The 23,385-nt window shown below is 48.3% G+C and overlaps 9 protein-coding genes across 9 annotated transcripts; 5 read left to right on the top strand and 4 right to left on the bottom strand.

Moving 5' to 3' along the window:
- Window positions 1-56: 56 nt before the first annotated feature.
- On the bottom strand, window positions 57-1,052 carry I303_104975 (uncharacterized protein; the record flags this gene model as incomplete). The annotated part of the gene is made up of 1 exon (XM_018408872.1): window positions 57-1,052. One exon carries the CDS (start codon window positions 1,050-1,052, stop codon window positions 57-59), a length of 996 nt encoding a protein of 331 aa, XP_018262563.1.
- A 1,628-nt stretch (window positions 1,053-2,680) lies between these two features.
- On the bottom strand, window positions 2,681-3,181 carry I303_104974 (uncharacterized protein; the record flags this gene model as incomplete). The annotated part of the gene is made up of 1 exon (XM_018408873.1): window positions 2,681-3,181. The coding sequence occupies one exon, from the start codon at window positions 3,179-3,181 to the stop codon at window positions 2,681-2,683; it is 501 nt and encodes a 166-aa protein (XP_018262564.1).
- Window positions 3,182-3,703: 522 nt separating this feature from the next.
- Window positions 3,704-6,261, top strand: I303_104973 (uncharacterized protein; the record flags this gene model as incomplete). The annotated part of the gene is made up of 2 exons (XM_018408874.1): window positions 3,704-3,812; window positions 3,878-6,261. The coding sequence occupies 2 exons, from the start codon at window positions 3,704-3,706 to the stop codon at window positions 6,259-6,261; spliced, it is 2,493 nt and encodes an 830-aa protein (XP_018262565.1).
- A 141-nt stretch (window positions 6,262-6,402) lies between these two features.
- I303_104972 (uncharacterized protein) lies at window positions 6,403-9,585 on the bottom strand (the record flags this gene model as incomplete). Its single annotated transcript, XM_018408875.1, has 10 exons — window positions 6,403-6,629; window positions 6,694-7,969; window positions 8,038-8,156; window positions 8,223-8,345; window positions 8,398-8,413; window positions 8,477-8,554; window positions 8,623-8,676; window positions 8,758-9,107; window positions 9,185-9,250; window positions 9,357-9,585. 10 exons carry the CDS (start codon window positions 9,583-9,585, stop codon window positions 6,403-6,405), a joined length of 2,538 nt encoding a protein of 845 aa, XP_018262566.1.
- A 297-nt stretch (window positions 9,586-9,882) lies between these two features.
- I303_104971 (uncharacterized protein) lies at window positions 9,883-11,446 on the top strand (the record flags this gene model as incomplete). The annotated part of the gene is made up of 7 exons (XM_065969073.1): window positions 9,883-9,966; window positions 10,082-10,232; window positions 10,321-10,437; window positions 10,533-10,757; window positions 10,871-11,004; window positions 11,074-11,172; window positions 11,240-11,446. The coding sequence occupies 7 exons, from the start codon at window positions 9,883-9,885 to the stop codon at window positions 11,444-11,446; spliced, it is 1,017 nt and encodes a 338-aa protein (XP_065825145.1).
- Window positions 11,447-11,575: 129 nt separating this feature from the next.
- On the bottom strand, window positions 11,576-13,108 carry I303_104970 (uncharacterized protein; the record flags this gene model as incomplete). Its single annotated transcript, XM_018408877.1, has 8 exons — window positions 11,576-11,809; window positions 11,895-12,071; window positions 12,176-12,301; window positions 12,391-12,515; window positions 12,661-12,787; window positions 12,859-12,909; window positions 12,987-13,015; window positions 13,087-13,108. The coding sequence occupies 8 exons, from the start codon at window positions 13,106-13,108 to the stop codon at window positions 11,576-11,578; spliced, it is 891 nt and encodes a 296-aa protein (XP_018262568.1).
- A 286-nt stretch (window positions 13,109-13,394) lies between these two features.
- On the top strand, window positions 13,395-14,174 carry I303_104969 (uncharacterized protein; the record flags this gene model as incomplete). Its single annotated transcript, XM_018408878.1, has 4 exons — window positions 13,395-13,467; window positions 13,538-13,558; window positions 13,613-13,712; window positions 13,787-14,174. 4 exons carry the CDS (start codon window positions 13,395-13,397, stop codon window positions 14,172-14,174), a joined length of 582 nt encoding a protein of 193 aa, XP_018262569.1.
- Window positions 14,175-14,817: 643 nt separating this feature from the next.
- I303_104968 (uncharacterized protein) lies at window positions 14,818-18,571 on the top strand (the record flags this gene model as incomplete). The annotated part of the gene is made up of 8 exons (XM_018408879.1): window positions 14,818-16,459; window positions 16,600-17,107; window positions 17,180-17,298; window positions 17,364-17,449; window positions 17,522-18,009; window positions 18,142-18,223; window positions 18,306-18,422; window positions 18,497-18,571. The coding sequence occupies 8 exons, from the start codon at window positions 14,818-14,820 to the stop codon at window positions 18,569-18,571; spliced, it is 3,117 nt and encodes a 1,038-aa protein (XP_018262570.1).
- A 408-nt stretch (window positions 18,572-18,979) lies between these two features.
- On the top strand, window positions 18,980-22,845 carry I303_104967 (uncharacterized protein; the record flags this gene model as incomplete). Its single annotated transcript, XM_018408880.1, has 13 exons — window positions 18,980-19,075; window positions 19,168-19,455; window positions 19,525-19,639; window positions 19,723-20,323; window positions 20,389-20,582; window positions 20,656-20,810; window positions 20,872-21,373; window positions 21,443-21,539; window positions 21,606-21,824; window positions 21,887-22,373; window positions 22,436-22,516; window positions 22,582-22,670; window positions 22,758-22,845. The coding sequence occupies 13 exons, from the start codon at window positions 18,980-18,982 to the stop codon at window positions 22,843-22,845; spliced, it is 3,012 nt and encodes a 1,003-aa protein (XP_018262571.1).
- Window positions 22,846-23,385: the final 540 nt, after the last annotated feature.

The raw sequence follows: 23,385 nt of genomic DNA, 5'->3' as shown, positions 1-23,385 counted from the left end.
ATCTTGTTTCAACATCTCAGAATCTCAATCCGCCTCGCAGGGGTTTACCTGGCTCTTCAACTACAAATTTCACACAAGTGACCATGACCGAAATCATGCAGCACAGTCACCCTCCTCAAGTATGCCATACCGGGAATATTTGAGTCAGCCAGCTCGAGAGGTAGCCCCCGATTTGCGGGCCAACTCGCATACACGTGTATTTCCCGTGGCCATGTCCTGCTCCTTCCCGATGGGGGATTGCCCAGCTCGTAAAATATCCTAAGGGAAGTTTGACCAATGGAAGGAGCAATATAATCTTCCAAGTAAAATCGCTGGATCTCGATACCATCGATGATCACCAATTTGACTTCAAGATTCGAAATAGGTGCTCCATGATGGCTGAGTTCCTTTATTTTACTATCCCTGGCGCAAATCTGATCGCCTATCTTATGGACAATTTTCCTCCATGTGATAGCGAAGGGCAAACCCAGATCAAGGCAGACTTTCTGCGGAGACAACTTGTCGACGATGGTGGAAATAGCAGAACTGTTCGGATGGTGCATTATGTTTTGCGCTTGGAGTTTCGGGGTGGTATCATCTCTAGTTTGTCGAATGGCTAGCTCTTCGACTCTCGAAAACAGGTTATGATTCTCCGATTTCCTTAGAATCCTGGCTAATGCCTTGATCACCTCTGAATGAGAGATGATCAACTTCCTAGTTGATCCAGCAATGATGTCGAACCTCTTATGCCTTTCTCGGTATACACAATCTGCATTAGTAGGGAGCGAGCATGTCGTATCAGAGTCAGAGATGTGTTGTCGACCTATCGCATCGATGGACCAGAGTATGGGTAAACAGCTATTCACCTTGTCCCCGTCGAGCTCGATTGAGCGGTATAGCTTTGGTGAGAATAGGATGTTGTATTGGGAGTTGAGGTTGGACACGCATTTGAGATGATCGAATGATCGGGTGGCAAATGAGGATAAGATGAGATATTGGATTTCCTTGGGTAAGGTTTGAATAAGAGGAGCGAGTCGCTGGTCGCTGGGATGTAGATGGACGAGGTCTTCCATGGATTCGTCTTGCAGCTGGAGTTGTCGGTAGTCACTCAAAGAGAACAGAATACATATCTGCTAATCATTGATTGGGAGCAGCATGTTTTGAGCTTTACTGATGGCTCCCTGGCGTCTGACTAACAAGAAGCATACTATACTATATTCAGTACTCAGAATCAGAGAAGGAAAGATCTTCGGAGTCAACTCGCAATGACGGTATCGAGAAGCAGCTTTCCCACTCCTTTGGCGTGATCATCAAAAGAGGAGCGACCGTCATGACGTCCATCACATCGGTGCTCTAACGAGGAACTGCTCAAATAACATACTCAGAAATCGGAACTATGCAATCATAAGGAACTGAATTCATGTGGGACAACCAAAGTATAAGCGGATATGTACATTCATGCTCTGCTCTCGTATCTTCGTGTCAATCATGTATTATCCTACTCTATTGCATCTCTCGCCCCAGTCTGGCACTTGTCTCAACCTTTATCCACCTACTTTCACCTGGATTGCCTCCGGATGTCACCCTTCCCCTCTACCTTTTACGATGCCTTCTTCCCCATTTTTTTCCATGTTTCCTCTTTTCCTTCTTCTTTTGTCCTCCCTTTTCCTTCCTCTTTTCCACCTTCCATTTCTTTCTTCCCCCTTCCTTCCCGTCCTTACGTCCCGTGTCCCGTCTCCCCCTTCTCCGCACACTTTCGCCCTGGTATGCCCTTGAAATTGCTCTCCCTCCGCTTTCTGGGCTATGCTTCCGGTCTCGCTTGTTGGACTTGTTTTGCCGACTCCGTTCATTTCCCCCTCTTCCATCCCTGCTACGAGTTCCCCTGTCCCGCTGCTGCCCCCCGACTTCCTCCAGAGTATACAAGGAAGCCGGTCCGCCCTACTGGATCACTCGAGGATCAACGGCCGCCACAGCACAGGCATGGATCACCCTGCTGGTTGTAGAACACCTCGTACCCCACTAAATCATCTTGTAGATGAGGATAACATTCCAGCGCTTCAGCTTTATCCCTCTCTGCCTGATACAAGAGGTGCATGGAGAGCGTGAGGTTGCGACCTTCTCCATCTTCTAGGTTCTCTCCATGTAGAGGTCGGATCCACCTGATAGATGGTCCCCAAAAGCCAGCATAACGATTGTCTTCAATCTTGCGTGGTAAGAAATACCTGATGAGAGGGATCTTGCGTGATACGACGATATCTCGCATGATACCATGTACTGTGAGTGACTCAAGCTGCCATCCCTGAACCACCGAATGGATGAGAACACTGTTACTCCATACTCTGTAGGAGTATATTCTATCCGTTTCATCGATTTTGATGCAAAGGTGTTTTGGTCTGAGGAACTTTGATAAACCCCTCCATATTTTCTCTTGACGGCTGAGGTAACTTCTGCGTTCTTCACTGGTTCCGAATGCAGCTTCAGGTCCAGTACCAGTACTCGACCTGATACCAGTGCTATCATTGTCGACGTAGAATTTCATGATTGATGCCACACATTTTACATCGAGAGTCAAGTGTTTGACATTCGCGAACGGGTCGTCGAATGGGATTCTGGAATATAACGAGTCCGCCAACTCTGAGAGTAATAGAAGTCCATCTTCCGTGTCCAACCTCAGGTGGGTGGCAGCTCGACAGGCTCTGAGCTAGTGAGTATGAATATTCGTCTTTATCAACCATTCTTTGTTGTTCCACACAGGGTCTGTATCTTCCAGCCAAAGCTTGTACATTACCGGTACGACGAGTTTCTCCATCTCTTCGGCAGGCATCCTCGAGTATTCTTTCGCCTCTCCATCGTATGGCAGACACCCTATTTTGCACAATAACCTAAACTCCCTTCTGGGTTCTTTCCACCAGTAATTGTCGGGCGATAATTCTTGGATACTGACTTGCGGAACACCTCGTGTACTTGAGGGATAGGCGGTGATTTTCAAATATTTGTACGACCTCTTTGCGTATTTTCGATGACAAGCGTCGTTTAGCTGTACAGCTATTTTGAGCCTCTTGAATGATGAGTGGGCGAAAGCGTCGAGTATCTTGAGACGCACGTCAATCGGAAGAGATGAAAGGTCGGTTATGGGTTGCGGTATAAATGGCTTGCGAGGAGGTAAAGGTGCCTTTCGCGAACGGGGTTTCTTCTTCCCCATATCGTTGTTGCAGTTAGAAAGGCTGTAAACGACAGGCTCGCGGATGCGGACCTGCCATCCCTTGCTCAGTTCAGTACACGAATTAGATAAGTGATCTTACGTTGGGCCAATGCTTGACGGTGTGGGGTCGACTCGATCGAAGAGCAGAGTTGGATGAAATAGATATGACAATCAACAAGCATCTGAACAGAACATCTGCTCCTTCAGCTAGGAGTATGCAATGAGTACATTTCTCGAGTCGATCTCTCGGAGCCGACTATTCTGCTCTGCTCATCCATGTACGTATGCGTGCTATTCAATATTCGATTCGTACTCGCCCAAGTAGGAGCATCTGGCCTTGTGCCACACCACGCGACACCCATTGAAACCAGAGTGGGGTCCCCTCATTCTCTTCGCTTGGAAGCATTTTGACCTCAAATGAAGCTGAAGAGGGTTCAACAAAGTCATTCACCACTCTCTCTACCATACACAATTCTCGACGATACTCGGACAAGTCGAGCGCGCGGTCCAAATAGTGTGAAGATGCCCTTCAGAGCGAGATGCAGCCCTGTATCTCTGATACGGCGGCGGTACGCTTTTAGAGGCTTGCAGAGAATACGGCCCAGCGATCTCGGGGGATCTGTAGCTCGAGGTGAGTTGAGCTGAAAGCCCTCCTTGAAGAGACATCACTTGAGCGGCTGACACATCGATGCACAGCGAAAAGGAATCAGTCATATCGATACAACTCTACCTCATCCCTCTTCTCGCAATTCACCTCTTTCTTCAATCGCGCAAGGACTCCTCTCACACCTACACCTCAACAAGCCGCTTCAGACTTTCTCACTTCCATATCCGCCAAGGACACCGACTCACTCGGTTCATCATATAATACCATCATCACTTCCCCCAATCCGGGCGAAACTCTGTCGCAGAATGATCTACTTGCTGCGATGGAGTTTTTAGCATCTTCAAGCTCCTTGAGGGATTTAGAACTACTTAGAACGATATTTGAGGATTTACCCAATCGTTTCGGATATCCAGTCAACGAAGGACATCAAGCTTTACTAATCAGAGGGCTCTGCAATAATGGCTTAGCCGAGGACGCTTTCGTATTAGCTCAAAGACTTGATCCTAGCTCGGTAGATTGGCGTATCATTCTTCGGTCTGCATCAACGAATTCCCCTTCCGTCGTAGATCGCATTATCCCTTTCTTACAGGCTCACTCAAAACTCGATCAAACGGACATTTCGCTCATTCTTCAATCCTTACGACGATCCGTATACTCCTCACATTCGTCTCCGGGGTCGTTGTCAGGTCCATCTTCAGTGCGGATTAAGCTAGATGGATTGTTGGAAACGGTCAGAGAACAATCCATCATTTTAGAACCCAGTACGGAAGCTGAATTGATGAGATTATATCTCTCACTAGGCGAATTAGATAAAGCGAATGACATAGTCCAGAGCTGGGACAAAGCGAATATATGGTCGCCTGGCCTGTACAATGCTATTATCGAATTGTACATTGCTAGATCGGATAGACATCAAGTGGAATATACAATTACCAAGATGAGGGAGAAAGGGTTGACAGCTCCACAGAAGGCTTTATCTTTCTTATCAACCCAACAGCTCCGGCAGTCTATCGATTCTCGATCGTCCGTGGGCTTCAATGAGATCGTGGGCTCAATCGAATTTACAGAGAAGATATGCGACGTATCGGCAGGTGCGGATGTATGGGCTGATCTAATCAGAATGTACTTGAAAGAGGTCAAATCCCCTTCATCCTTAGATGTCGCTTTGGAAGTGTACTCAGAAATCTTATCTAGGGGGATAGAACCCTCAGCGGAATTATCAAGGAATCTAATCATTCCCTTGTGCAATTCGAAGGATCAATCGAAATTGAATCACGCTATAAGGATATACGACCATTACATGTCTACCCCTGCCGCCCTCTCGAAGTCAAGGGAAAGATCAAGATTCAGTAGCATCTATCAATATCTGTTGGCTGGATGCTCGAGAGCTTCTCCACCTTTGATCGGAAAAGCGATTAATATAATAACGGATATGCGCACCCACAAAATGGAAATCAACCCGGCCAACTTAGTCAGCCTGTTGATCCTGCTGATGCGGTCTTCGGAGGATCATCATTCGGCATTCAACGTCTATTCTCATTTTTACGCCCTCTCGCCTAATTCGTTGGACGAGAGCTCGTACCAAGCTATCCTATCGACATATCTCCAGCTCTCTTGGCCAAAATCACCTTACCCATCACCGGAGCTTTTTGTCACTATTCTGAAAGATATGAGCAAGGCAGGGTATCAGCCGTCTTCCGCCATCCTTAGTAGTCTGCTCAAAACTTATGGATTCCAAGCTACCAAACTCCGCCGCACGTCCAGATCCGGCTCGGTCTCAACCTCAAGATCGAAGTCTAAGGCAACATCAAGTCCGATCGACTCAGAACTAGAGGAAGACGGTGTATCCCTAAGCGTAGACGAACAATTGGATAATCTAGGTCAATCAATCAGGGATATACATACACTCATCAAACTCGATCCCCTCATCGACGTCGACATACCACTACTTTCATCGCTCATGGACGCCTATAGCAGGGTGGGAGCGTACAGCGAATGTTTTGAAGTATGGGACGAGCTAGTTCAGCGTCGTTCACGAGAATCGCCCGAGAAGATCAGACAGCTGTATGCGGCGAGTATCAATGTGATTCTTGATGCGTGCGGATGGAGTTATTCTTTGCAAAGGGGAAAGAAGATCTGGGCGTGGGCGAAAAGATGGGATTTGATTTGGGAGAAAAAGCATTATGATTCGTATGTCGAGTTCCTGTGTAGGAATTCTCAGTTTGCAGATGCGTCGAATGTTGTTCTTGGGGAAATGGCAGGAGGTAGCGGGACTGGTGAAGAAGGTGTAGGAAGAGCAATGGGGATCAAGGCGGATGGAGATACGGTTAGGATAGTATTGAAGTTTGGCAGACGGGAAGCGGATAAGGGGAATGATGTAAGGGATATGATCAAATTTGTGGACAGGCTGAAAGTGGAGAGGGAGGAGTTGTATGATCAGCTCAGAAGAGATGGAGAGTCGGAAGAATGGTAAGGTTCAAGTGTTGTACAAATATCAATGCATACAACAAGCAACGAATACCACGTCGACAGTGCAATGAATTGGGATCATGCTACAAGATACTAAGGATACAGAATGCGATATGATACGATGACTAATGCAGTGGAACGAGTTTTATGGATCATATTGAAATTCACCTGACCCCTTCTTGTTTTTCCACCCTGTCCAGTCTATCGGCCTTCTGGAAAGCTTCGAGCTCGATGGCGCGCTCTCGTATGCTATGAGCGGGATCATACTTGGTCTCCCGTGCGCGCACATGAACGGGAAATCGGTCGTGGCGAGTTGGCTGACGAGACGAGATTGTTGGTCTGCACTCAGGGTATCTTGGAACATGATTGCGCCTATGCATTATGCAGATGTAAGTGTCAGCTCAACGATGATCGTGATGATATGGCTGAGACCCACCTCGACAGGCTTTTGAGTTTGCCAATTCCAGCATCTCTTTCGGCATAAACCTCATCTCTTTTCCTCTACCCTCACCTGATCCCACTCCTGCTGATCGCTCATCCATACCCGTAGAACCTTCCTCGTTTATATCACCCCCACTGTAGGTGCCTATCAAAGCTTCGATTCCACCCAAATTATCTTCCAGAACAGGCAGATACCCCCTGATCAACCTCGTCATTTCCACACCCTCCTTCTTCCCCAGTCGACCCACAAAGACGGTCGGCACAGCTCGTACTTCTATCTGGGTATAATCGCCCCGAGCCTGATTCTCCTTCTCTTCAGGACGGTCCAAATGTACACCCCATCTCCGAAATACCTCCAGCACCTTTGCGTACCTCAGGATCCTCGTTTCTGCCAAAGTCAATATGATCGATGGTACATGCTTGAGTTTCGTATATGGTATATCATCCTCCTTGAAACCCGCGCAAAGATCATGCAAAACCCGCTCAACGGAGATACGTTCGTCCGCAGCGTGTTGATCGATCAATACCAATGCCTTGTCGTTTGAACCCTTTGGTACTAAGGCGGCAATGAATTTCTTGTCCACTTGGCCTATCACTTTCGCTTCAGCTAAGGAGGTCTTACTGAGCTGTATTTCCGTCTTGTAGGTGTTTGATCTTTCCAGCGAGATTGGACGAGCAGACAGGATGTCTGTCTGCTCTTGCTCTTGCTCTTGCTCTTGTCGACCAGCCCTATGGTCTTCAACCCTTTGATGATCGGAAGTACAGGTTATATCCGCGAACCTCCTTTTCCTGCTAGGCGATCCGGATCGTCGGTGGGGTAATGCACCGATGTCGATTGACTGCTCGAGATCCGTTATCCATTGACTTGCCTGACTTGGCTGAGTCGCTATGCGTGATATATCTCTTGATCCGTGATCTGCCCTGACTGCGTTTGACAACCGTGCTTGCTCGATTTGCCTGAGTGGAGGCGGAGGTGGAGACGGGAGGGACGAGGGTATATCTGCCTCTCTTGTATTGTTCATCGCCCTATCGTTCGTGACGATAGGCGAGAAAGCTGGTGGTGCAGGTCTCGTCAAATCCCACTGGCGTCCTGATACATGTGTTACAATTGTAGATTTGGCCAAGGGCGATTTGCCGTGCGACTGATCAGGGGATATGATCTGCTTCGTCGGACTAATAGAAGTGGTATTCGCCAAGACCCGTTCGTAGCCATTCTTCTTGAGGAACTCATCCACCACAGCAAGTAGAAGAGCTTGTATCTTGCCGTAATCCTGCGAAGACAGCCAAGTCAGTCGAGCCAAGGAAAGACCTCACTGATTGGACCAACAAACAAACTCACCTTGTACCCCATGATCCCCTTTGCCGGCTCAAAGCTCGCATCGATATCGTCCGGAGGTAGAGTCACATTCAAGACATATATCGGATGTCTTTCAAGCCTTCGAGGAGATTGTCTCGTATCTACAACAGGACAAGTCAGTGTAAGCTGATTAGAAGTTGCTCAACAACGTGGCATTATGAGCTTACGCTGATATTGGTCTTCTAGATCATGTTCACCTGACATGGCGTAGGTGCCGAATTTACTAGTCGCAAATCGCCGAGCGATGGACAGGTGCAGATCGGATCGATTCAAGGGGTAATTATTGATGTCTGTACTACATGTCAGCTGCTGGTGAGCGGTCCTGACTTCCATGCAGCTTACAAAGGTGTTGATGCGACTGAGTAAGCAGGCAACATCAGCTGTGACAGGGTAGGTATGAACGACCTGATGTTCAGCTTACCTTTGCCACATCTCCGAAGAGACTGATGAATCCATCTACTCGTCTAGAACCAGCCGATACCCGTATACTTTGGACCCGCTACAGTGATATAGTCGTATCTCAGCTGAGCTAATAGCCTGTACTTGGACTCGATTAAGCGAGCGCACCTTGGCAAGTGCATTGCCGTATAAAGATCGGAAGATCTGCACGCTAGATTTGGCCTGTGCAAGTGACGCGGAAGCATTCAGCAATTTCCCCATCACATACGGTTGTGAAGAATCCAGAAAGGCTGCTTGACTGACACTCTTGATATCCAGTACTGTCCTTCTATCGCCATAGCCCTTCTCATCCCACAGCAACCACTTGACGCCCGGTCTGCTGAGTGCCAAGACCTCTATGATCCGCTTGCATTGTCTCAACAGTGTTTCCTCATTTGTGTCTTTCAGCTCTTTGCGTCGGACTGGGATATCATGGAATATCTCCTTGACAGTCACGACTGTGCCGCTATCATTGATCGAGTCAATCGTGCGTGAAGGATCTACGCCGAAGTATATGGTTTTGCCGGACTTGAGTATTTTCGTATACGTGTGATCAGATTCATTGGTCTTGGAGGAGATGGTCAACAGAGACAAGGTAGCTAGGGAAGATAGGGCTAGCAAGGCAGATCCAAAATTAGCTGCATGAGGTGACTGGTGTGAAAGATGTGATGGGATTCATAGCTAGACCCACCTTCGCCTCTGAAGCCGTATGATCCGACCGAAGCTAAATTGGCCGCGTTAAGAGTTTTGCTTGTTCCTGTCAAGGGCATCAGTTTTTGGGAACGGGGTCGCATAAGGCGAGGAGAGCTGAAGCTAAAATTTGCGAGCGTTGAAATGTGGTATATGAGATATGGGATACCTACTATATCGCTTTCCGACCTTCTTCAGCCCCTCTTCGCTAATTCCACAACCATCATCTTTCACCCGTATGCTCTCGTTACCCTTGGTCAGGCCCAACGTGATCTCCAGGCTGGTTGATCCGGCATCGAGCGAATTCTGTATTAGTTCAGAAAGGATCTGCGGGTAAGAGGGGACTACCAGAGCTGAACGGATTGATGAGGAGGTATGAGCTGGAAGAGGGGTGATGTCCATCGTGAACCTCGAAGCGGGTATGATCCTTTTGAGCTGGTATTCATAGCTATCAACGAGATTCGTGAAAGATCTTCATCTCCGCTGTGGTTGACATTGCTGTCCGAGCGAAGTACAGTCAAGATAGCTCGGGCTGAGGGATGTGTAGATTGGAAGGTAAACCAGAAGACTGAAAGAGCGTATTTGCTGTTCTTCGCCGCTGGATCACCTCCACTCGTCGACATTTCGTCATCATCAGTCAACCACTTCTTCACACTGTCGGTCATTCCTGCGATATACCTCCAAAGAATCACCCGTAAGATGGCTACAGCTAGCTCTTCCAGCTCGTCCGATGTCAAGCTGGATACAGCGCTACATATCAAATACATCCAGAACCTGGACAAGGTGAGTCCACAGCGCAGAGGTCCAAGCGGCTTTTTGTCCCATTTCAACAGCAATACATCAATATAACGAGTCACAGTCATGCGCCTATCAATACTGACTGTCTTCATCATTGCAGCGCCAGGATCTAGCATACCACCTAACGTCGCACCTACGCCTCAATGGGATATACTGGGGCCTCACCGCGGCTCATATCATGGGTCAACCCAATACATTGGACAGGGAGGGGGTCATAGAATATGTTTTATCGTGCTGGGACGACGAGGCAGGTTCGTCAAGCGTCACCTCAGCTTGTTATCGGCTGGGATACAGGCGAATTTAGCTGACGATTTGGAGCTATACGTTGCAATCTTGCAGGTGCTTTCGGTCCGCATCCTGGCCATGATGGACATGTATTAGCGACTTTATCGGGAATTCAGATAATGTTGATGGAGGATGCTATAGACCGCATAGACGTGGGTCGGGTAACTCAGTGTAAGTGCACCAGACAATGAGGTATTCTTTGTTCCGCCTCGGTCGGTAGGCAAGTGAGGCTGACGAAATCGATATGATTGCAATGGCCACAATAGTCCTGCTGGATCGAATCAACGACGACGGATCGGTGTCGGGCGATACATGGGGCGAAATCGATACCCGCTTCACTTATATCTGTTTATCCTCTCTCTCGCTCCTTGGCAAACTCGATCAAATACCCCAGCAGAAGCGAGATAGTATAATCGAGTATATTAGGAAGTGTAAGAATTTCGATGGTGGGTTTGGGAGGGTTCCAGGGGCAGAAAGTCATTCGGGACAAGGTATGTCGGTGTCGCAAACTCTGATCCTCAGCCTCCCTTTGCTTTTCTGATGAACTTGGAATGCCAGCGAATGTACTTTTCAAGCTGATCTCACCTTGATTTGTTCTTCGCAGTCTGGGTATGCACGGCCGCATTGTCGATATTGGACCGTCAAGATCTGATAGATGTACCGTTACTTGGCGCTTGGTTATCTGAGAGACAATTACCCAACGGGGGGTTGAATGGGCGTCCGGAAAAACTAGAAGATGTAAGAATCGCACACACCCACAAAAGACCCGTGTTCGCTCCAATCCAATATCTGATAACTTTTGATTAGGTGTGCTATTCGTGGTGGTGTCTCGCATCCATATCGATAATAGGGAAATTGTCCTGGATAAACAGGGATAAATTGATAAATTTCATACTGGGTGCTCAGGCAAGTCAAGGCACTTTGTGTCAGTACCTGGACTGTAGCTATAGCTGATCCTCGATTCTTTCTGTAGGACCTCGAAGACGGTGGAATAGCTGATAGACCCGGTGATTGGGTCGACGTCTTCCACACTATCTTCGGTCTAGCAGGTCTATCTCTCCTCGGATATCCAGGATTGGAAGATATAGATCCGGTCTACTGTATGCCGGCGAAACTCATCGATAAGTTGGTTTTACGAAAACCTTATGCAGCATTAGAAAGGATGTCCTCGTATCCTTGATTGAGACCACCCCTAAAACTTCCTGAGTTATAGAGTCATTGTACTGTATTGTACGTGCATGCATATCATTTCATGAGTGTGATCTGCTTCATTTCGTGTCGCACAAGTGTAAACGCAAAAGTAGACAAATCATTGAGCTCCAGTCTCTTCTCCCGGTACAGTCGCATGACCTTCTTCCCCTCCTGCTCCACCAGCACCGCCGGCCGAGGGAGTTTGAGTCCCCGATACAGCCTGAGAACCCATTGCCATACTTGCTTGACCTGCTTGGGTGGCTGCGATCCTCGCTCGCTTCTTCTCTGCTTCGGCTTCTTTCTCGGATTCTATAGTAGCTACGATCTTTTCGATCTCGCTTTGTTCCAGGTTCTACAACGTTATCCGAAAAAAAAAACAACTTAGCGGTTGTGCTTGGACTGTAACCCTACCGTTGAACACCGGGGAGAATACTCACGCTGATGACGCCGTATCGCTCCATTACACTAATCTCGATATTCTTCGCTCCAGTCTGAACCACCTCAAGTAATGATTTGACCGTCAATTTGATAGCTTCGTCTCGGGATAATTCTTCGGTGTAGTTCTTTTCTAGGAATTCTCGGACTGTCTTTGATGCTCTTCCGATCGCACAAGCCTAAATAGAAATCCCAAAGGCGCATCAGCTCCCGATACCTCATTTCTTCCTTCCTTTTCAAATGACTAAGGTGCAGTCGATTGGATGATTGAGACTCCGCTCACCTTCCATGCTGAGTAGATACCACTCGGTTCAGTCTGATATAATCTAGGTATCGTGTCGTTGGGGTCGAATCCGACTACAAGGGTTGAGATTCCGAATGGTCGTACACCTCCGGACTGGGTGTATTTCTGCAAGGTAAGAAGTATTAGCGTCGTCTACCTCATATTTATCCATGTAAACTATGTAAGCTGAATTCAGTGGACAAGAAGGAACTTACCTGTTGGATACCGGCAATATGTTTTGTGATGTATTCGATACTGACTGGGTCTTCTACTGTTAATCGATGGGATTGACATTCCACTCGTGCTTTATCGATCAGAATTCGTCCGTCTGCCGTCAGACCTGTACGCAAATAGTGAAGGTAAGCTTATGATGATCTCATCTGAATCGGATGATTGAAATCATGAGACGAGAGCAAGAAGAAGAGACAGCAGCGATGGAAGGAGTCGAGAAAGGGGCCTTCGAGTAAAGAAGATAGATTACTCACCCGCGAAGGCTACACACACATGATCATCCAGCATAGCCACCTTCCTGACCGTTCTCGGATCTTGTAATTGCAACGTCGACTTCTTCTCTACTCCCAGGACTACACATGATGATCCTCTCACACCGACCTGACCAAACAATCTGCCAAGTCAGCTTGATCCCTTTAAAGCCGAAGATGGTAGAGGGTAGTGCAGCTCACGGCACACGTTCCTCTTCGCACAGCTTCAAGAGCGTACTCGACTTGGAACAGCTACATCAACGGGAATGCGGGAATAAAGTAAGCTGGCTGTGCTTTGTCTGCTAGGGGACAAGTGGTTGATAGCTTACATGTCCATCAGGGGAGAAGACGGTCAACGCTAAGTATCAGATAGGGTATCAGTCTATGAGCTTTATTCTGCACCGCAAACGCAGACTTCTTTCAGCTCACCTCTGTCATACGATCTGGACATGTTGGCTGCTTGATTCGTGAGGTATGATGAAGTTGATGAAGGCAGATTGAGGTTAGACAAATGTTATATTATGCTTCGACGTTCAAAGTGACCCCGCATATCATCGATGCATCATCGTCGACACGCGTTCACTCGGTATTATTTAATTGTTTGTCCCACTTAATCATCGCATTTCGCCCATGTGGTCTGGAATTGTTTGGTTCGGTGCGATCCGAGCGTTATCTATGCTTTTCATCTGCTATAAGATGTGATTTGATCCAGCAGAGCACTGAGGAGCCCAAGCAAGATGGCAGCAGCAAGGCAGAGGACAGCAGCGCAGCGCAAGCAGAAAGGCGAGGTCGAAGAGCCGCTGAGAGCCGGTGAGTAGTACAACAGCTTGTCCGTAGGAAGAGGCTGAGTATCGTCATCATCCTGATTATGCTGGTATAGACGAAATCCTGGATAACGATGGTGAGCTAGCTGCAGGAAATACCTCGTCAAAGCTCATGCGATTAGTTGTCACAGGTCAGGAAGATCAAATCAGGCTTCTCCGAGAAAAGAACACAGCCGATAACAAACAAGCGCACCTCGCTCTCGATCTCGGAGTTCTGATCTCATCCATAATGTGCGCTTCTCTACTACCCACACTCCATTTCCAGTTGGCCATCAACCCTTCATGCTGATTTCTGTGTAACTCAGATCGATCTTGCAATTCTTCGACCACCTCTCATCTCCCAATCCAATCTTCTCAATCCTCGCATTCATCCAATTCGCCCTCTTACCTCTTTCCCTCACTCCCGGATGGATCCCTTACCTCCCCGAGATTTCATCGGAGAACCACTTGTACTCCTTCTCCATCCAGCTCACCGTATCCTTCTGCGCCCTCTTTATACGGTATTATCACTCCCTACCTGGCGCAACCGGGGTGGGAGCCGGGCTGGTCCCTCTTGAATTGGGAGAGGTCGCTAGATGGGTCATACCTGCTTTAGTAGTTGGCGCGATTGACTTACAACGGAGAAGCGAGAAACAGTCAGAGGAGAACTTGAACCAGCTAGAGAATCTGAAATACGATCTGAAAGGTGCCTAGTATATCTCGTCTAGATCAGATGTGATGACATCAAGATATGATATAGTGTCTTCTAATCTATCGTTATTTCACTCACACTTCAAGTTTAGCCTAATGATGGATGCCGAAGGCGAAGCACGGTGACTTGAACTAGGACACAAAAGACAGGAAACGAAACGGCTTGAACATCGCGGACTACGACAACTCCAAGCAGAATGGAAGCACTAATGAACGGAGATTGCTCTGCGGAATGTCTAGTACTGCTTATATGAGGTATGACAGCCAGCGAAGCAGTCGATCAGTCCGGATTGAAATCGAAATCTCACATCCGCGCTTCGGCTCTCGGCCTTGCAAAGAGGCTTGTTCTTGGCAGTCCTGATATCTGGAGACGAGAATGTTAAGTATCCATATACATAGAAGCTTGCGCAATCTACGCAAAACGATTCCCTACTCCCACTGACCAGACTATCATGTTGACGCCCTTGCTCCACTAAATCTTCTCAACTCCGACCTCACTCGATGCCGATTGATAGATAGGCGGCTATAACATTCCCACCTTATTTCACTTCCGCATTCTCCGCTGCCTCCTGAATCTCATCGATCTATTGGCCACATACCAATCGTCTCGACGCGTTATCGCTACTCCACAAAAAAGTAATTACAAATGTCCCAACCTCCTCGTCCCGCGCTGAAGCCGGGTGATCGAAAAGACTCCAAAGTCCGTTTCTCTCGCGAGGAACTAGCTCCGATCAGATCAGACCCGTCAGACTTCATACCATCAGCCGATCGCAATCCGCGAGCTTCTATCGGCTCAACGTATTCCGACGCCAACGAAGGACAATACTACGACGATGGCGATGGCGGATCGTTTCCTTTCCACTCTGAGCCTGTCGAATTGGGCGAGTCGATTGATGATCCCTCCCAAAATCATCATACTCAACATGCAGTCGAATATTATCGGGAAATCCCTCATCCCGATGACCCGCAAGATCATTTTCAAGCAAATCAACAGCAGGAAGACCCTTACACTGCTCCGCCGAGAGTCGTAGCTGGCGGCGGCGGCGGTGGTGGACGCAGGTGGTCGAACGCTGTACATCGTCCTACGCTTGACACACTTCATTCTACAGAAGAAGAATATCATACCTATCAAAACTCTTCTCCTCGTTCATCGGTCACACAATCAGGTTATAGGGAAAGAGAAAGAGAAGAGCAGCCTTCGCCTTATCGACCTCCTTCCGCATTACGCTCCTCACTCGCTCATCGAGGGGATCAGGCTAGTGCCAGTCCGAGAGGAGAACCATATCGAGAAGCTAGATCGTCCGCGCCGAATATAGGATATACCCCGCCCAGAAGATTGCTCGATCAACAACAACTCCAACACCGATTCTCCGTCCCGAATGGCTCCCCAAACATGAACATGAATATGGTCATGAACATGGGCGCCAATTCGCCAAGACAGGCCCAAGGGGGAACTCAGGATCTGTTCTCACCCGGAAATAGGGGTACATTCGGCGAGAGGGAGAGAAGGTATTCGCCTGTTCCAGCATATCAAGAGGAGGTGATGTCTCATCCTCACCAGAACGATCATCGGAGAGAGTCGAATGTCTCGCTGGCTCAGTCACACAGGGATCGAGGACGAGATAGTTTGGCTGAGGGTTACAGTGATGGTAAAGATAGATTATGGGTCGACAATCAACCTCAGAATCAGAATCACCCGCAGCACTACGGGGAACATAGGAGTGATTCGGACGAAACGCTTTATGGCGAGAATGAAAAAGCCAAATATTCGCCTGCTCCAAATCCAAATCAAAACGTACGAGGGAGACAACGGTCTCTATCAGATTCCTCCCGGACTTTGGGTCTGCCCACACTCAATCATGGTGGTGGCGGAATGCGGAGGAGGACTACAAGACAGTTAGAGGAGGATAACGATGACGATGAGGAAGTTTCGTACAGCGTCAAAGGCGGGGTATTTAGTCATTTATTGAAATTGACTGGAAGAACCAATACGATGAGAAGAAGGGTATCCTCTAGATCGGCTTTTGGAGATGGCAAAAGTGCTGGACCGGGGTTATTACCCACAATGAAGAGTTTAGGGTTGAAGAGATTGGGAAGTTCGGCGAGTACGGTGGTTATGGCTGAAGAATTTGATCAGGATGATCCGAGAGTGACGGGACAGAAAAAGAAGAATAGACACAGGAGGAGTAGTCTCTCAGATTTGCCGTTCATGCGCACGGATACGGGAGATAGTGCGCTGACTACTGGGAAGAGGAAGAGGAGGGCTAGTATTCAGCTGCACGTTGCTGGTGAATTATCTTTCTCTCCCTGCTCTATCCCATTGTCTCTCTGATAACATACTACCCATCGAACAACACGTCGTGTAACATTGTGTGTGAACATAAGATACAACACGCTGATGACATCCTTCTTCTTGCGGCGCCTCTAGACATCTTGACACGCCAACAATTCATTCTGAAACTAGCTAAAGCCCTAATGCGATTCGGCGCCCCGTCCCACCGAATCGAATCGCAACTCCAAGCTACTGCATTAGTCCTCGAGATCGATGCGCAGTTCATCCATTTCCCCATGATCGTCATTGCCTCTTTCGGTGATATGGACACGCGAACCTCCGAAACCCACTTCGTCAAAGTCACTGACGGCGGTCTCGAACTGGGGAAATTGCATAAAGTGCATAATATCTACAAGAGCGTAGTACACGACGAAATGGATGCTGCTGAAGGTACCAGATTGATCCATAAGCTCATGAAGGCTCCTCAGGAATACAATCTCTGGCAGAGGATGTTATTGGCTTTCCTATGTTCGGGTCTGATAGCCCCCGTCGGATTCGGCGGGAGCTTGATTGATGGATTGGCGAGTGGCGCGCTGGGGATATTGTTGAGTTTTATGCAGCTTCATGTGGCTAGTAAGAGTGCTATGTACTCAAACATCTTTGAGTGAGTCTAAGTCTGTTCTACTCGGCAACCGGAAGGTGTGACATTCAGCTCATATTTATAAACCCCTTGAAGAATCTCAATTGCCACAGTCGTTTCGTTCACTGCGAGGGGCTTGTCGACGACCGGGATATTCTGTTATCAGGCGGTAGCTTCGGCAGGTGTGGTGTTGATCTTACCTGGGTATACAATCTGTGAGTGCACAGTGCTCCACTTATTGTTCACACTCGACTGCAGCTGATATAATGGGATTACATAGTATGTGGATCCCTCGAATTGGCGAGTAAGAACATCATGTCGGGAAGTGTTCGAATGGTTTACGCCATCATATACTCTTTATTCCTGGTGGGAGCACTTTCCGTCGAAATCCATAATTTCCTGAAGACTGCAAGAACATACTTACCAGTGTGTCTGTAGGGATTCGGAATCACTATTGGCTCTGACCTATTCTACGTATTCGACCGCAACGCGCGGCTCGCCTCTCAAGCAGCCTCCCGAGCCGCTCAATCATATATCGAGATCCACGGGGCCTTCATCTCGGATTCAATGATCAACATGACCTCAGCTACTACCGGCCTACCTATCCCCTTATTCAACGGGACTTTCACATTCTCCAACAGGAGCGAAGACCAGATAACATCCAATCTCAACCAGGGATCGATCATCTGCGTGCGCGATCCGGATTGGCCTTGGTGGAGACAAGGAATGCCTCAGATATACTTGATCTTGTTCATCCCGATCTTCAGCGTGCTGCTGAGTATGTGGAATATGCAGCCTCTCAGATCGAGGCAGCTGCCAGTCATGTGCTTCATCTGTTGTGTGGGATACTTGACGAATGCGCTGGCGAATCATTATATATTCGATAGGAGCGATGTTGTCTCGGCGTTGGGGGCTTTCGTCATTGGGTGAGTTCGGTTCCCTGTTTTCTTTGCCTTGACAGCTTCTTGCAGCTCTCCCGTCTTCATCTATCTGGCAGAGCTCAATTGCCATGTGAAACGGGAAGACTTAGATGCTGATTGTTGAAACATGAGACACAGTGTCATGGGTAATATCTACTCGAGGGTTTTTGGCGGAACAGCCTTTACGTCGATGGTCCCAGGTGTCTTATTCTTGGTTCCGGTAAGTACAGTCACGAAATCATTCAAGGTATCTTGAGAGACAACATACTCATGCTGATCTTGATTCTTTACCGCTTGACTAGTCCGGTATAGCAGCCGCAGGTGGTTTGGCAATGACCACGAACCCGCATCACAGCGATTCATACTCTCAAGGATTGATCATCGGATTCAGAATGGTGCAAGTGGCCATAGGTATCACTGTGAGTGCAGAATGATCCCTCTTCACATGTCAACGACAATTCCGATATAGTGCTAATACAGTTGCGCCTTTTAGGTCGGTCTCTTCGGATCAGGATTGCTAATATACTCTTTCGGAAGAAAGAAAGGCGCTGCCTTGTTCGCGTTTTAGTCCCCTCAGGTCCACACGTCGACACACCAAAATCGGAGTTATTCCTCACTCTTATACCTCTTGCCTCCTTATATTCACCGCTTTGTCTCTTTCACTCATTGTACTGAACCCAAACAACGCTGTATACACGGACTTTGGATACCCTCTGACCCCGTCCAATATGTATATCATTATGTGATTTTCATGCATCGCAAAGTTTCTTTAACCTGCCCAGTATTGTGGATATGACTGATGCGCCACGTGGTCCGCTTCTTCATTCCTCACTTTACCGATGAAGCGGGGTCCAAAAGTCGACTTCGTTCACTTGATGTAACTTCCTATGCTTTCTCCTTTAGAACATTTTTGAGTCCACCTTGTCTCGACTCAAGCTTACTCCTGGCTCATTGTCCACGGGTACCGCAACCCAAGATGGCCCGAAAAGCTGTCGTGAAGTATCGTTCATTGCGATCGAATCTCGTCCATTTACCTCTTTGCATATTCGCTCAATTGGCCCAACAGCAAGCTGTAAGTAGAGAGCCCTTTCGCTGAGCTGACTGGTCACCAGTCTATTTCATCTGTATAAATAGCATGTGACTGACTCGCATCTGCTTTTACAGCGTCCTCAATCACTCATCATCCACTTATCTCCGCTCTCACCTTCGTCCTCCTCTTCATCTAGCTCCCGACCGCCGAAACCAGCTTATCTAGGATGGTCAGGCTTAGCAGCGTCCTCCTCTCTCACCCAGGCCGGGGATGGAGTCGAAAGCATAGAGCTGGATCCCGAAGTCGCTTTATCTTTCGGATGGCCAGAAGGCACTCTGGTGGAAATCAGCATTATACATAATCCGACAAAAGCTAGATCCGTCTCTGTAACACCGCTCACTTCGGACGATTGGGAGATACTCGTACGTCAGCTATATAGCGCACGTCTCAGCAGTGAGAGAGCGGAAGGCTGATCGAATGATTATCGGCAGGAACAACATGCATCTTTCCTTGAGACTCATCTTTTGTCGCAATTGCGAGCTGCGCAAAAAGGGCAGGAGATAGATGTTTGGGTGATGGGGAAGACTAAGATACGAATACGCGTTGGTGAGTCCGTCCCCAGCAAATACCCGCCAAGCAAGATCTCCTATCCTTCTCGCTATGTGCTAGAAGCTGATACCATGGTATAGACGAGACCAATCCCCCAACATCTACCAAAGAGGCCGTTTTACTCAATATGGATACGGAAGTATACGTTGCTCCTCGACCTAGAGGAATGTCCAAACCCAAAGAACAACCCATAGATACTTCCACAACCCAGAATGGGAGCTCAAGCAGCGGTAGTAAAAGTAAAGCAAAGGGTGTGGGGCTGAGGTTGATCCCGTATCGGGTTGCAATGGCGTGGGGAGACCCAGGACTGCCGGATGCGGGCCCATCGAAAGTAGCTCTTTGTTCAGCTCATACCCTCGAAAGAATACGGCGGAAGTTGGCGCTACGTAAGAACAAGGATGGAGTAGCTGTCACGTTGGTTGAAGAGGATCAGGAGGAGGTGCCGACAGAAGCAGAGCAGAGATCCACAGACCAGGCTGGAGGCGAGCCATCTAAAGAAATGGTCAAAACGAAGAGTACAAATTTACAGCTCATAGAATGGGATGAGATGCCTGACGGGTGTGTGTCTATTGTCGGTGGGACTGAAGAATGGGAGAGCAGCTGGGGGAACGTCAAGCTGCTATCAAAGGGGACTGAGAAGAAAGAAGAGAAAGCCAACAGGAGGAAGACAGATCCTTCGCCGTAAGTCACACATTCAAATTCCATATAATTGGGTAGTCTACGTCGCTGACCAACGCATGACGTAGCATCAATCACCCTTCGATCTTGCTTTTCCCAGGGAAGCATCAATTAATAGCGGATGCGACGGCCTACCTATCTCGGGGCATTTTGACCGGGTCGAACAGACCACTGTTGGTTGAGGGTAACAAGGGGTCGGGCAAGAGCACTGTGGCGAAGATAATCGCGGAACGCTTGGAGACGGATCGAAGTGTACTAGCCGGTGAGCCGACATGTCTTCCTGATCGATGAATCATCGTCCCACAATCGAATGCCCGTTTATAATGCTGTTGTAGAGCCGATATATGAGGACGTAGCGAAGCTGGATCCTGAGAGTCGCTTGACCAGTCTGAAAGAAAGTATGACAGGATGGGCTGAAATTGCGGAGAAACGCCGACCTTGCTGTTTGGTACTTGATGGCTTAGATACTCTGATTGGCGTGGAAACGGAAGTGAGCTCAGCTTTTTCTTTCTGGCGAAGAATAGATCAAAAGCTGAAAATTGTCTTGATAGCTCAACTCATCTTCCAATCCAGCTATTCTAGCTGATCATTTCTGTCGACTATTCTCGTCTACTGCTTTACCTTCCGGATTCCTTGTCATCGTCACCGCTACCAGCAGCACGGCTTTACACCCAATGCTTGGAGCAAAACATCTATTCGGCGAAATCTTGAAGATTCCTCCGTTGACCAAAGACTCGCGACAAGAGATCCTTCGGATTCTCGTCGATCAGCAGAACCCCAACACTAGCCTTGAAACACAGATCAACGGGATGTCCGAAAATGATGACATAGACTACATCTCGTTAGGCGGACTCACAGAGGGATACTCGATATCAGATCTGGTAGATCTGCTGGGGAATGCAACTCAACAAAGTATAATTAGGTCCTTAAAGGCTGAGGAGACTCCGCATCTCACAATGGATGATTTTGTTCTGGCTCAAGAGGCTTTTACGCCGCTCAGTCTTAGAGGGGTGAGTCTGCAGAAGAGTGAGGTGAAATGGAGCGATATAGGTGGTGAGTGACCTGTTCAGCTTCTATACCTGCATCATCAACTCAACAAAGCTGATCATGAGGTTTTCTCAGGCTTGCATGAACCCCGTAGAATGCTTAGAGAGACGCTAGAGTGGCCGACGAAATACGCTCAAATATTCGCCAATTGTCCATTGAGATTGCGATCTGGGTAAGTCAGCTTTGATCTCACTCGGCGACTAAAACGCTGCGAAAAGCTGATCAGTTGGTATACCAGGTTACTGCTTTACGGCTATCCAGGTTGTGGGAAGACGTTGTTGGCTTCGGCTGTAGCCCGTGAATGCGGCCTCAACTTCATATCGGTAAAAGGTCCTGAGATCCTCAACAAGTATATAGGAGCGAGTGAGAAAGCGGTCAGGGATCTGTTCGGGAGAGCGAGTGGGGCTAAGCCTTGTGTGCTTTTCTTCGATGAGTTTGACAGTGTTGCCCCGAAGAGGTGCGTTGAATTCGTTCCCGACATTGACTTTGCATAGATCACAGCTGAGGACGTGCTTGTAGAGGACACGACTCCACTGGAGTCACCGACCGAGTCGTCAACCAGCTCTTGACAGAGATGGACGGTGCGCAAGGCCTCATAGGCGTCTACGTTTTGGCTGCTACTTCGAGACCCGACTTGATCGATCCTGCTCTTCTTCGACCCGGTCGTCTAGACAAATCAATCTTATGCGACATGCCTTCAACCTCGGACCGCAAAGAGATATTGCTCTCGGTGGCGAAGAAATTGCACTTCGCCTCAGACGTCGAGTGGAACGCTGTGGCGGATAAGACGGAAGGGATGTCAGGAGCGGATTTACAGGCCGTGGTGTATAATGCGCATTTGGAAGTGGTGCATTCTTCCCTTGATCAACAATCGGCACACGCGAGTATCAAGGAAAAGGAGAATGGTGTTCAAGTGAATGGACATGCAGAAGAACGGAACTACAGGCAGATCCAGCCGGTCGAAGAAGAGACTTCGGCAGCTGTGCGAGCAGAGATGGTCAATAGAGTGAGCGCCTTCTTAGTCTTCATGTCGAGATGGTATTGTGCTGATCTGGGAGTGGCGTGTAGATGGAAGTTATTGGCAAGAATAGTAGTCGTCACGCTGGGAATGAGAACGAGATCAGCAATGGAGGAAAAGAGCATAACAAGGTATGCCATCTGTGATTCAAGTCAATCAACAGATCTTGAGCTGGTGCTGACATAGGACGTATTAGCCAATCATCAAATATGCACATCTTCTAAGATCGCTAGAAAGTACCAGACCGTCCGTCTCGCCTGCGGATATGCGGAAATTGCAGAACATGTGAGTGAAGATTGCGTTTGAGTGTCATTCCCACATTCCACGATATGATCGTGGCTGATGGAGTGCGTTATATACTGAATTGTGCAGATATCGGTCGTTCGCTAGTGATCGTGATGGGAAAATGGGGGACGGTGATCTCGGACGAGGTACCGGTACTAGAGTCAGTCTGATGTAGTCATATTGTGATACAGCGGTATCGTTGATATGCATGAACACCGCGGCGTTTGCTTTTTCTGTTCTGAGCTACGGGCTATAACGAGAACCATATTTTCTTGCTCTGTCCACCGCAGTATTGGCTCAAGATTCTGGTACAGGATACGTATGACAACGGATGGGCGAAGGCAGGCGAGAGAGACTGGAGAGGCAGATAGACTGTATGATAGGAGACGAGGCAAGGGTGTAGACGCACTACAGGTGAGCCGAGGATGGACGAGAAGGGGGGAAGAGGGAGGCAGAGGAAGGGGCAGGGGGAAAGAGGGAGGAAAGGGGGGAGAGGGGGAGAGAAGGGGGGGGGAGGGAGTCAAGGGATCGCAGACAGGAAGAAGGAGGGGGGGAGGGGAAGAGGGGTCAAGGGATAGATGAGAAACGAGCAGAGGTCGATATTCATCGTTACGCACCCAGAACCGACAGCATTTGGGATTCTCTGCCTGACTTGCCAAATCAGGTAAATACCGTATCCGCATTCTGATTGCACCCGAACTCAACGGAAAAGACC

Source organism: Kwoniella dejecticola, chromosome 6, assembly GCF_000512565.2.
Source record: "Kwoniella dejecticola CBS 10117 chromosome 6, complete sequence".
In the NCBI taxonomy this organism is placed as follows: Eukaryota; Fungi; Basidiomycota; class Tremellomycetes; order Tremellales; family Cryptococcaceae; genus Kwoniella; species Kwoniella dejecticola.
Note: the sequence above shows the minus strand (reverse complement) of the source record. Positions and strands in the feature narration are given on the sequence as shown.